At 41.9% G+C, this 12,301-nt stretch overlaps 1 protein-coding gene across 4 annotated transcripts in view; it reads right to left on the bottom strand.

The window, feature by feature from the left end:
• Positions 1 to 405: 405 nt before the first annotated feature.
• FAM120B (family with sequence similarity 120 member B) overlaps positions 406 to 12,301 on the bottom strand; it is a 37,337-nt gene continuing 25,441 nt past the window's right edge. For 3 of the 4 annotated variants that reach the window (XM_080998630.1, XM_080998631.1, XM_080998632.1), the window contains exons 7-11: positions 9,603 to 9,809; positions 8,293 to 8,401; positions 7,757 to 7,897; positions 4,986 to 5,035; positions 406 to 3,819 (exon numbers count right to left, since the gene is read on the bottom strand). In XM_080998630.1, coding sequence (XP_080854756.1) covers positions 4,986 to 5,035; positions 7,757 to 7,897; positions 8,293 to 8,401; positions 9,603 to 9,809 — 507 coding nt within the window. In that variant the 3' untranslated portion in view covers positions 406 to 3,819. Of the gene's footprint in view, positions 3,820 to 4,945; positions 5,036 to 7,756; positions 7,898 to 8,292; positions 8,402 to 9,602; positions 9,810 to 12,301 lie in introns of all 4 variants that reach the window. The other variant, XM_080998633.1, reaches the window with a different exon arrangement.

Here is a 12,301-nt window from a genome sequence, read left to right as displayed (position 1 = left end):
GGAACCGTAATATCAGTTAAAATATTTAGGCCCACAGTAATGCCCTCTCAAGTAAATGTAGGTAAAGGACCCCTGGACGGTTAAGTCCAGTCAAAAGCGACTATGGGGTTGCGGTGCTCATCTCGCTTTCAGGCCGAGGGAGCCGGCGTTTGTCCATAGACAGCTTTCCGGGTCATGTGGCCAGCATGACTAAACCACTTCTGGTGCAACAGAACGCTTGGCAGAAACCAGAGTGCACGGAAACACCATTTACCTTCCTGCCGGAGCAGTACCTATTTATCTACTTGCACTTTGACTTGCTTTTGAACTGCTAGATTGGCAGGAACTGGGACAGAGCAATTATAATAATAATAAAGTGATTTTGGAGGATAACAAATTACAATTATGGAAAGAACAACAAGCCTCCAAAAGTTATCATTTATTTGCATGCCACCTTTCCATAGTTATAACAGGCTCAAAGCAGCTTACAACATGAAATGAATTACAAAATTACAAAAAAACTAAAACTAAATTTAAGTCATAAACAATAAATGAAAATATCTCAATAAGGATACAATAAAACTGAAAAATCCCCACATAATTCATAATACGGTGTAAGAATAAAGATACAAAAACATAATACCAGTAACAGCAAAAATTAAGCCTCTCCAAAATTAAACTCGTGATCCCAACAAAAGCTCCCCACCTCCTGGCCCCTGGTCCCTCCTGAGCGACAGGTCTTGTAAGATGGCCTCTGGCTCCTTCTGCAGTAGCAGGAGCTTTTGAAGCAAGAGTCAGTCTGGGCCCCACCCTCCCAGGCCAGGTAGAAATAGGCCAGCAAAGCAGGGAGTGGATATTGTGGGCCTCACAGCAAAGATGGCCCATACGTATATGAAGATGTATGGGTTCTTTTTGGGGGGAGAGGGGGGATTCCCTTGTCCCACTGCAGCCCATCCCCTACATCATATGCTTTTCTGAGGTTCCTAACTCTCAGCAGGAAGCTGTAGAGGATGAAAGGATAGGAGGTGGGGAGTTCTATTTACAGAACTGAAATTAGGGTCCAAGCCATGGTACATTTTGTCAAAAGCAACCTTGAACCCAAAATTGAAAGAAAATTAAGAGGGAGAGAAACAAAAGCCTCAATGATCAACAAAGAAATAGTATACTGATCCTAAAAATTGTGAAGGTTACTTAAAAATAAGAAGAACCAGGAAGTCTAAGAATAATAAGATGTCATTGATACACACAGCAGATAACAGAAATTAAACATCATGTACCTGGAAGGCATATACCATGGAAATGCAGGATAAATGCAAGAATGCCACAAATAATAAAACTATAGGTGAGACAGAGAGATGATAAGAAAGGGAATTAGTGAAAATAAAGCTGTGGGATAAGGTAATGGTGAATATCAAATGATATTCAAATCCTCATTTAAGTCCTAGATGAGCAAAATTTTAAGATATAACTGAACATGAAATCTACTTATAATATAAATACAGCCAGCAGCGACTCTAATCATAAACTTCTTGAGCAAAATGATTTTTTATCAGATAAGCCAGTGCGCTCCATAATTACCTTGTTTTCAGTCTACAATTTGGTTCAACAGAAGTTTGATTTTTATGTGCACTTTTTTTTAAGAGCCTGCTTTTGCATGAAGATTGTGTGACAGGGACCATATACAGTGGTACCTCGGGTTACATACGCTTCAGGTTACAGACTCTGCTAACCCAGAAATAGTACCTCGGGTTAAGAACTTTGCTTCAGGATGAGAACAGAAATAGTGCTCCGGCAGCGCGGCAGCAGCAGCAGCAGCAGCAGCAGCAGCAGCAGCAGCAGCAGGACCCATTAGCTAAAGTGGTGTGTCAGGTTAAGAACAGTTTCAGGTTAAGTACGGACCTCCGGAACGAATTAAGTACTTAACCCGAGGTACCACTTTATCAAGCTTAAATTCAGGAGAAAGGCTACAATCCACAAGGAAGCGCTACCTGAATTGGAATTTTGCAAAAGTATAGCCATGATTATGCCAGAAGAAAACTAACAATAGTCACACACTGCATCATTTTGACCACTGGACATGCATTCAATATACATGTAAAAGTATGTATATATTGTGTGCCTATTTACAAATGGCTGAACTATTCCCGAAAGTCCTAGTGAAAAGAAATGGAGATATTACTACTAAAAGATCAATTGTGTATGACTGTTTGTTGGAAGGAAGCATTGATTAGGAAATAGAAGCAGAAGAAAATACCTATTTCAGTTTCCCCAGGGTATGAAAGGACTTATCTTAAACCTTTATATGAGTCACCAGGTGCCATGCAAATTTTAGTGTGTCTTCTACAGTTGGGAAGATGAACTAGAGCTAAAAAATTATCTAGCTTTGTATGAACCTTCTATGAGAGCTATTTGAAACGCCACATTTTGAATATATATTTTAAAAAAGAGATCCCTAGTGATGTGATAAACTCTGCTTCATTCATACATTTTCTGCTGGTGAGATGTGCTCCTGTAATGTTAGCTATCACCTTTGTCCTACAAGGGATTGAATTAGGCTCTCTGTGTTGAAAGAACTTCCTGGATACTCACTGCTGATCTCAGAGGTTTAAAAATGAGATGGCAATCTCTCTGCCTGCTGTAGCAGGGGAGCTGGCCAAAGAGAATGGATCCAAGCAATGAGCATCATCCCAAACTGGTTGGAGTTAAGGGGCCAGCCACTCTCTCACCTAGTTAGCCTGTTAACTAAACAGTATTCTGTATTATTTTCTCTGCTTTTCACACCTACATATATATAAGCACAATACTATGATGATATGGCATTGGGTTAATTTTATTTGGGAAAGCTGCATTACACACTCATGACCGCCCTTTTCTTTATTAATTGCAAACATAATACACTCACCAAAATATAGCAAATATATAATCTTTATCTCTGCTAAAAAAGGTAAAGGGACCCCTGACCATTAGGTCCAGTCGTGACCGACTCTGGGGTTGCGGCGCTCATCTCACTTTACTGGCCGAGGGAGCCGGCGTACAGCTTCCGGGTCATGTGACCAGCATGACTAAGCCGCTTCTGGCGAACCAGAGCAGCGCACGGAAACGCCGTTTACCTTCCTGCTGGAGCGGTACCTATTTATCTACTTGCACTTTGACGTGCTTTCGAACTGCTAGGTCGGCAGGAGCAGGGACCGAGCAATGGGAGCTCACCCCGTCACAGGGATTCAAACCGCTGACCTTCTGATCAGCAAGTCCTAGGCTCTGTGGTTTAACCCACAGCACCACCCGCGTCCCTTTATCTCTCCTAGTTTGTCCAGAATTAAATTTCTCCCATAATCAGATTTCAGGTGTGTTTATGTTAGAATATTAAAATACAATTCACTCTGATGCTTCAATTATGTCTTACGTATGCTGTGAACTGCTTTGGAAACTCTGCTTGAAAAATAGGGTGCAGTTCTATCAAAGAGATATACCAATATACATTGTGGGTACCAATAACTGACTGCTAATGAAATCATTATTTTTTATTGGCACAAAAGCACCCATATCAGTAAGAGCTGGAAACATCAAAGATTGCCCACACCCCATTTTGAAGATTTTCCCTTTCACTATAATAGGTTTTGCTGTGTTTTAAGCATAGCTCTTCAGGTCAAGGCAAGCTACATTACACAGCTCATTTTTTAAAAGCTAGAATGTGCTTAATTGCTCTTCCAGCAATATAAATCTGTCAATTGGTTTTAATGATTAATAATGATTAATTTTCCATACATTATCAGACCTCCTTTTCCTCTCTCACTCTTCCTCCCTCCAGTTCCACCCAGGAGGAGAATCATCTGGGGCCACCTAAAAACACAAACAAACAGTCATGGAGCTAAAGTAAGCAACTACTCTATATATTCACAGAAAAAAGAACATTTGCCATGTTTGTGTGGCAATACAAAATGAAATGAAACTTTTGTTTGAAACAACAGTTTGGAACTACATAAGTAAGCCCCTCCTGATCTTTATAACTCTCTAGCTGATAACAGACAAGTGTAGGTGAATGTTGATTTGCTGTGATAATTATTTTTAATTCTGTCTATGCAAGTCGATTCTATACCTCAGACAAGGAGCTCGGATCATGCACTAGAAGAAGAACAACAAATATGTATGTGCTTCGGTGCTCTCAGCTCTTTAAAATAGACTACACCATGTTACGCAGCAAAACAACAACAACAACCCTAAAAACCTGAGGGGCATTCCCTGCTGGTTATGGACAAATGTTATAAAACTATGATGCTCGTGTTGATAGCTTGGTTTATAGACCACCTAGATGTAAAGTTGAACTGCCTCTGGGCTGCAATTCTGAAACCATTTATTAAGAGAATAGGAAGACATTGGGAGGGGGATAATGTGCTGTGTATGTATGTATGTTGCGATAACACAGTTTTACATTATTTAACTTTATTTATTTGGGGGAGGATCAGTGAATTCAGTAGAAACATTAATAAAGAAAACTACGGCAACTGTATCAAGACCTCACCCATTGCCTCCCATGTCAACATCCACACTAGAGAATTTGGTCCTCGTGTTTTGACAGCAGATGTCAAATATTCAAGAGGAAGTAGCCTTAAAGATAGTATGGGCAGTACTTTCAAATGTAGGCTATATAGGCCTCATAAACCGAAGTACAAAGGCTCCCCCACTATCTCTTCCCTTGGAATGCCTGGCCTATCGTTGTTACCACAGGGGCAGAAAGGCAGGTGATGGAACCCTTGGGGAGTAGATACAGCTCTGGGGCTCAATATTACTTAGTCCTGCCTTTGTCTGACAGCTTTATTGAGGCAAAACTCTAAAACATGTTTTATACTAGGTACAAATTCAAATGTTTTTTAAAAAAAGTAAATGGGGCCAAAAAGAATTTTATTTTATTTTACAAATGCGTCTAAAAATCTTTTAAAATAGCTTTAAAAACTTTTCATTAACTCACTTTCTATCTCTTTCCATTAATTACTATTGCAGCTATTTACTTAGAATCTTTGTCCCCTGGGAGGTTGGTGTCTTGGTCCATATCCTCGACCTGATGGAGGGAAAAAGATTATTTTTAATGTTCAAAGAGCATCCCTGGTAACAGTTCAGAAATTATTTTATTCATTTTAGGATTTATTTGTTCAGTACACTTTTATCCCACCATTCAACTTGCAATCAATCCACTTGAAAGCTAAACCATCAGACAAACAAAGCAGATAAAAAAATCCCTAGATTCAACCTTAATGGCAAGCATAAAATATCCCTTTAAACTAGCACAACTCATAACAACCTAGCAATATAAACCATTAAGAAAACCCTGAGAAGGCCCAGGCAAACGGGGGAAATATCAACATAGCTGGCATCAGTCATACTTCCTGGAGAGGGCATTTCATGATGTGGGCACCGCTGCAGAGAACACCCTTTTTGTAGTACAGTGGAACCTCGGTTTTTGAACATAATCCATTCCGGAAGACCGTTTGACTTCCGAAACGTTCGAAAACCAAAGCATGCATTTCCGGAAGAATTTACATCTGGAAAACTCAATACGGAAGCAGTGTTGCACATCTGGCTTCCGAAAAGCGTTTGAAAACCGAAGCAGTTACTTCCGGGTTTTTGGCATTCGAAAGCTGAAACATTTGACTCCCGAGATGCTCAAAAACTGATGTTTCACTGTATTACCACCCAATATAACTCTTCTAATGGTAGGACTATGAAAAGGGATTCGCCCTCAGATTTAAGAGACCAGACAGGCTTAATTTATATCCCACCCAGGGTGACACAATGTTTTTGAACCTATATTTCTCATGTTCACACATAATTCTAAGCCAAGATGAGTGGTTTGTGCACACATCTTGAGCATTCCCCGTTTTGCTCCTACTTTCATGCAGCTTGTGAATAACAAGCACCTTGACCCTATATTCCACTCAGTGGTTTCATGTAGATTTGTAAAGTCACAGGGGACATGACTGAACACTGTGGGACTACATAGGATACAGAATTGTAATTGATGGGAAGAAGAGGTAGAATAAAAAGCTGGAAGAGCATGGCTCTTTATTTACACCCTAATGGAGTTATGAATTATCTATCAACAATGGCTGTTTCAGGTAACTTTATAGACATCTGCGACCAACTTGAATGAAAGGATGCTTCAATTCACAGTCCATACTTAGCTTATTGCATGAAGCAGTTCCTGCCTGCCATGGAATACTAACATAAATTTGAACTCAAATGTGCATTGCTTCAAAACTACCAGTGTATTTATGCAAAGCATTAAGAGATTTGGAAACTGGATGTGTTCTCTTACTGAGTGTGAGATTAAACATTAGAAAATAGGCCCTGCTAAGGCAGCCCTTGAAGGTGTTTGGTTTGAATGGAGGAACTCACACTCCCCTCTCCTGGTGCCTGCCTTCTATGAAGAAAGAGGTACGGCTTCTACTTTCTTAGAGGATGAATTCCTATCTCTTTTAATTGAATGCCATGAAGGATTCAAGTCAAGAGGGACAATTCACTGTCTTATTAGGAAATCCAAATCACGCTGCTTCCTTCTTTCCTCTCTGGCCAGTGGATGCTGTGAGAAGGGGCACAACCTCTGAATTCTCAACTAGTTGTTTTTCTCTGTAATTTCTTCTGGGGGTGGGAGAAGAACAAAATACCCAACACAGAACCAGGTCATGGCTGGTGCCCATTGAGACTGCAGGGAGATCACCAGTAGGAGGAGCCAGAGCCAACGACAGACAAAGCCAACTAATTCTAGTTTTGTTCCCATCCTCCTCCCTGCTGAGTTCTGCAAGAGCAACATTGACACTAGGGAGGAGGAAGCTGACGGGCCATGGATTGGTTGTAGGCTGGGTGATGTTGGTAGAACAGTGGCCATTTGCCCTAATGTACAGAACTCCAGAGAAAGTGCTCAGCCTCCTCTCTGCCCAGGCAACCTCAGATGATGCAAGAGGATTGGCTATACAGGCCTTTTTCACCCCAAGCTTTGAGAAGGCTTGGCCTGGTTCCATACTCTGTGCTGTCATAATCCTTCCAAATTACCCCAAAATCAGTCACATACAGAGATATAAGACTTTGTTAGAGAGGCAGTTGTTTAAAGTGGCAAATTAAACTTGCATTGTTTCAGCTGATAAATTAACAGGTGCTCTAAGCTTGATGTTTACAAGAGGACTAATATAGGGCTGCCAAATTGTGGTGGTGAGATGGAGGAAAATTACAGACAATTAAGTGTGATATTTTAATCACACTGAATACATCTCAGGCTTGAAAGAGGAAAACCCTTTATTGCAATTGTAAGCTCACTTTCAAGTATGTCCAAGACCCATTAAATAGAGATTCTGCACAAAAGCTCAATCATACTGAATTGGGTAACAAATTAGAATCTGAAACTGCAAGCGATTGACACAACACGCCACTGAAATTCCTTAAGAAACTGGAATAAAACAAACGACATAAAGCTTCTGCTGGAACAGGAAAAATTTGCGTGCATATGTGGGGCAGATTTAGAATAGATGGAGGGAGATGCTTAATTTTGTTGTGATTATTGATGCAATAATCTATTTGTGACCTTATTATAAAATGTCACTGATGCATAATTAAGATGAGCTGGTTCCTCACCTATTCCTACATTTCACTGTATGAAGTCAGCTAACAGCTTGTCAGTGGTTAAGTTAAAGTCTTTTAATACATGCTCTTATATATCAAAATATTGATGCAGTGAAAGAATTTGCAAGTATGTAGTTGAATGCTAATCTATAAGCTGCATTCTTTTTACCTGGAGGCTGGGATTCATATGAATGGCCAGGTGGCTGACGGTCTCTCCACCACAGAGAGTCACTGCCCTGATCACGATAAGGACGAGATGGAATTCTGTTTGGATTCCGAAAGTGAGTACCTCTTCCCCTTCCTCGTCTCTCTGGAAAGGAATTTATGACACTTGAAACTGCTAGCGCACTAACAAAACAAAATCCAGAGTTCTTACGTTGAAAGCTAACTAACTGAAAGTTATAGCAAATAAATTAATTTAAAGTTTCAGCTGACATAATTATTGATATTCTGCTTTAAGCAAAACTTGAAAATTACTAACTACTGCAATTTAAAAGCACAGAAGCAATGAACATGGTCCTTATTGTGGGCATGCGTAGGACAGCTTCATATTTGGTGAGTTTTCTGTACAGATACGTATAGGAAACCATGCATACCTTGCAGGTATATTGCCATATATGTTTCTTTTGCCACACGAACCGTCCGTTAATGCAAACACACACACACCTCAAAGTGGTTTGCAAAAAGAACTCACATGGCACCTACCTGTCACGAAGCTGTCCAGTCGCTGTCTGCTCTGAATTATCCTGCCTCTTGCTGAGCAAGTTTTGCAAATAAGGGACATCAGATCCTGAAACTTGGCAAGCCAAGATTCCTGCAGACAAGGAAATAATGAAAGCAATGGCAACCTCTCCCTCTCTTTTTCAAAGAAGTCACACTGAAATCCCCAGAACATTTATCTAGGCTATACTGTAGGGACACGGGTGGCACTGTGGGTTAAACCACAGGGCCTAGGACTTGCTGATCAGAAGGTCGGCGGTTTGAATCCCCGCGACGGGGTGAGCTCCCGTTGCTCGGTCCCTGCTCCTGCCAACCAAGCAGTTTGAAAGCACGTCAAAGTGCAAGTAGATAGATAGGTACCGCTTTGGCAGGAAGGTAAACGGTGTTTCCGTGCGCTGCTCTGGTTCGCCAGAAGCAGCTTAGTCGTGCTGGCCACATGATCCGGAAGCTGTACGCCAGCTCCCTCGGCCAATAAAGCGAGATGAGCGCCGCAACCCCAGAGCTGGCCACGACTGGACCTAATGGTCAGGGGTCCCTTTACCTTTACTTTATACTTTAGGGACTCAGTGCCAATACATCCTTTCACTTCTAGCTCAGCACTGTGTGCTTCCAGTCAGGTTAGTTATGTTGCAGAGCTGCTAGAGAGACATGTGCAGTGTGGTTTCAATGAGCACCTCCAGGTTCACCAAGTTGTCTATCTATGACTTAAGGCCCTAATGGATGGGAAATCTCCTCCAGTCTCTGGATAATTGTCATCTGCCTGCAGAAGGATAGGTTTATCTTTCTCCCCAACCAGCATAGAAATGCTGTGAACCGCTAGCACAGGTCCCCGATCTGGATTTGAATCCTGACACTGGCTGTAAGGGACTTTGCTCTACTCTTCAGATGAAGAGCAGTATACAAATTTAATGAACTAATAATAATTAACATTACCCACCCTGCCTGGGAATGTGGCTCTCAGGGTGGGGAAAGGCAAAGGAACTTGAGAAAAGTAAGTTTTAGATTTTCATCTCAAGACCAAAATAAAAAATGAAGAAGATGGTTGCATTTATATTTTTATTCATTACATCAGCAACAGAAACAATTAGCAAGTGGGATCTCTTTTCAATTTGACAAGGTGGATTTCCACTGCTGGAAAAGCACAAAAGTTTGCAAAGGGGAAGTACTACCACTGAAAACCTTCTTTTATTTTCCAAAGAAAACAGGGTTAGCTTTCCTAAAATAAAAATTATCCCCAAACTAAGCTTGCTTTTCTTTTAAATAAAACAACCCCCACCCCAAGCTTATGTACTTACATTGCCTTCCAAAAGATCATGTAAAGAGCATCCTCTGTGGGCTTGCAGGTATTTCATGTGAAAGAGGTTTCCATCGAATACACTCCACGCCATTATGTCATCCGCTTTAAAGGGGAGGCCACAGGTATTATTGGCTTTAATCATCAAAGCTAGGCCTCGGATGAAGAGAGAGCCAAGCTGGACACCTCTTGAATCAACCTGATCAAGCTGTTAAAGCATTTAAAAGGGAAGAGAGAGGAGTTGTTGCCCGTGCTTACCATGATTCCGTTACAATAATATATCAATTAGCTATTGGGCTAAGCTCAAGGTGCTTGTTTCGGTGTAGTCCTACACAACTTACACCAGGCATAGGCAAACTCAGCCCTCCAGATGTCTTGGGACTACAACTCCCATCATCCCTAGCTAACAGGACCAGTGGTTAGGAATGATGGGAATTGTAGTCCCAAAACAGCTGGAAGGCCGAGTTTGCCTATGCCTGACTTATACCATCTTATTAGAAGGTCTGTTCCATGCAATGTAATAATAATAATAATTTATTATTTATACCCCGCCCATCTGGCTGAGTTTCCCCAGCCACTATGGATGGAATTGGGCCTTTAGTGTTGTGGCACATATCCTAGAATATCTTCCCTTTAGACAGGTGCCATCCCTACAGTCTTTTCTATGCCTACTGAAGGCCTCCCTCTTCCAAACAGCCTTTTAAGCCTCGTCTCCATCTTTATTAGAATTGTTTTTAAAATGTTTTAAATAAATTTTTTTGCTTTTTTGCTTCCTATTTGCTACCCTTGTCTCCGTTAGGAGGAAGGGCAGTAAATACATACATACATACATAGGTACAGCAGAAGTACATTCCACAATTTTCCATTCCACTCTTCGCTTGTACCAGGGCCATATTTGTGATGCAAGGGGGACAAATAAACCAGAAAGCTGCAATTACACTTGACTTCCCACGGCATCTGAACCCAGGATTGTTGTTTGCTTCTCCCCAACAAGGTAGAATTCAGAAGCCAACAACAAACCGTAGTTTAGGAATGTCTTGCAATTCTGATTTGTTAGGGGGAAACAAACCATGATCCCAGGTTCAGATGCCATGAGAAACCAAGCCTTCCTGGTTTCTGCCAGGGGAGGAATGAAGCATGCTGCTCATTCCCAATGAAAGATGAAAAGCCCCCAGCCTTGGCTTATTGTGACATGCAAACATGGCCGGTATCTCTAATTTTGACAGCAATGTTTAGTGGATGAGATGGGGATAAATGAAGCACTGACTCCATATGCCTCAAAACAGGAGCTGGAAGGAAGAATGGCTCCAAACTGTAGTCATGTGTCTTATTGCCTTCCTCCACCATACAGAAGATGCTGTGGCTACAACCCCCCCCCCCCCATACAGGGAAAAATAAGAGACAAACCTATCTAATTCTTAGAAAAGTGAGGGAAAGTATTGTTGGAGTACATCGCACAAAGTTAGAAGGCCACTGGACACCCCCCCCCCAAAAGTGACTGGATTTGGAGATGCGACAAGTAGTCAGACCTGCTTTGAGCTGGATATATTGTAGCTAGACATTTTGTGCTGGATATATTGGAGGGCACAGAGGATAAGCAAAACATTCAAATAACAAAATGCCAGATATATAAGCCTTTTGATGTTTTAAAGACAGGCAACTGGTTAAATCAACTTACTAGTTATTAATTTTAACGTCCAACTGCTTTCGCACCAAGAACCCAGGAAGAGAAGGAGCCCATTTACTTCTTACTGAGCAACTGGGTGGAATAACGCCTGGATATTTTCTTTATCTCTCCACAAGCAAAGGCTAGGGGGGTGGGAAGCCTAGAATACCACAGCTGCCTCCACCCCCATGGCTACGGGCCTGCTGTTAGTTTACCATCCCAGCAGTACCAAACATGTGCAACCCTGAGAATGCGCTCAGTGTGAGGCTGCCTGAATGGCAAGGAGGCTGTGCCAGCTGCAGCAGCCTCCCAGGAACACATAATGAGAAATCAAAGGACGGGGGGAAGGATGGTGGGGACGGTGGAGCAGGAGGGATCCTACTGCTACCTATACACAAGCTGCTTTTGCCTGAATGCTTTCCAGCAATGCCTAGCAGAGTCAAAGCCCTTTGCCCATGGCACGAGGAGAGCCAGGACACAGCCCCACCTGGCAGCTCTTGCTGTGAGGTGTGTGCATTTTGTCTTTGATGGATGACTTAATTACTGGTGATAGGCAGTCCCATTCATTTTAGGTGCCACTCCAGCAGTGTAGATCCTACTGAAGAGACGTTTCTGGTCCCCTTTCATTTAACAATCGAGAGAACCCGACTGGGGAACTTGCTCCCGCCTCATACTCATAGCCTATTTGAGCTTACCATATGGTACTATCCATGCCTAGGCAAGCTTTCCATCATCGTTTTTTAAAAAATGTAACAGCACCTTTTTTTCTTCATGCACATATACTTGCATAGACCAATGTGGTAACAGAACCCTAGCTTTAAATGCAAACAATCAACCTCTGGGCAAAGACACCAGCTTCTGTTTCTACTATACTTGTAGCGCCCTTCACAGCCACATGGGATTTTCCCACCCAGGGGGAAACATGTTATGGGCCCCATCATTGTCATGCAGCCTCAAGTGCATGGAATGGCTTCACAGCTCCCATGCAGAAGTGGCTGAAGGATGCTTTCCTTGGAAAAGTAAAAAAGATCCAC

The sequence above is a fragment of the Podarcis pityusensis genome (genome assembly GCF_964106645.2).
Source record: "Podarcis pityusensis genome assembly, chromosome: 3".
NCBI classification, from domain to species: Eukaryota; Metazoa; Chordata; class Lepidosauria; order Squamata; family Lacertidae; genus Podarcis; species Podarcis pityusensis.
Note: the sequence above shows the minus strand (reverse complement) of the source record. Positions and strands in the feature narration are given on the sequence as shown.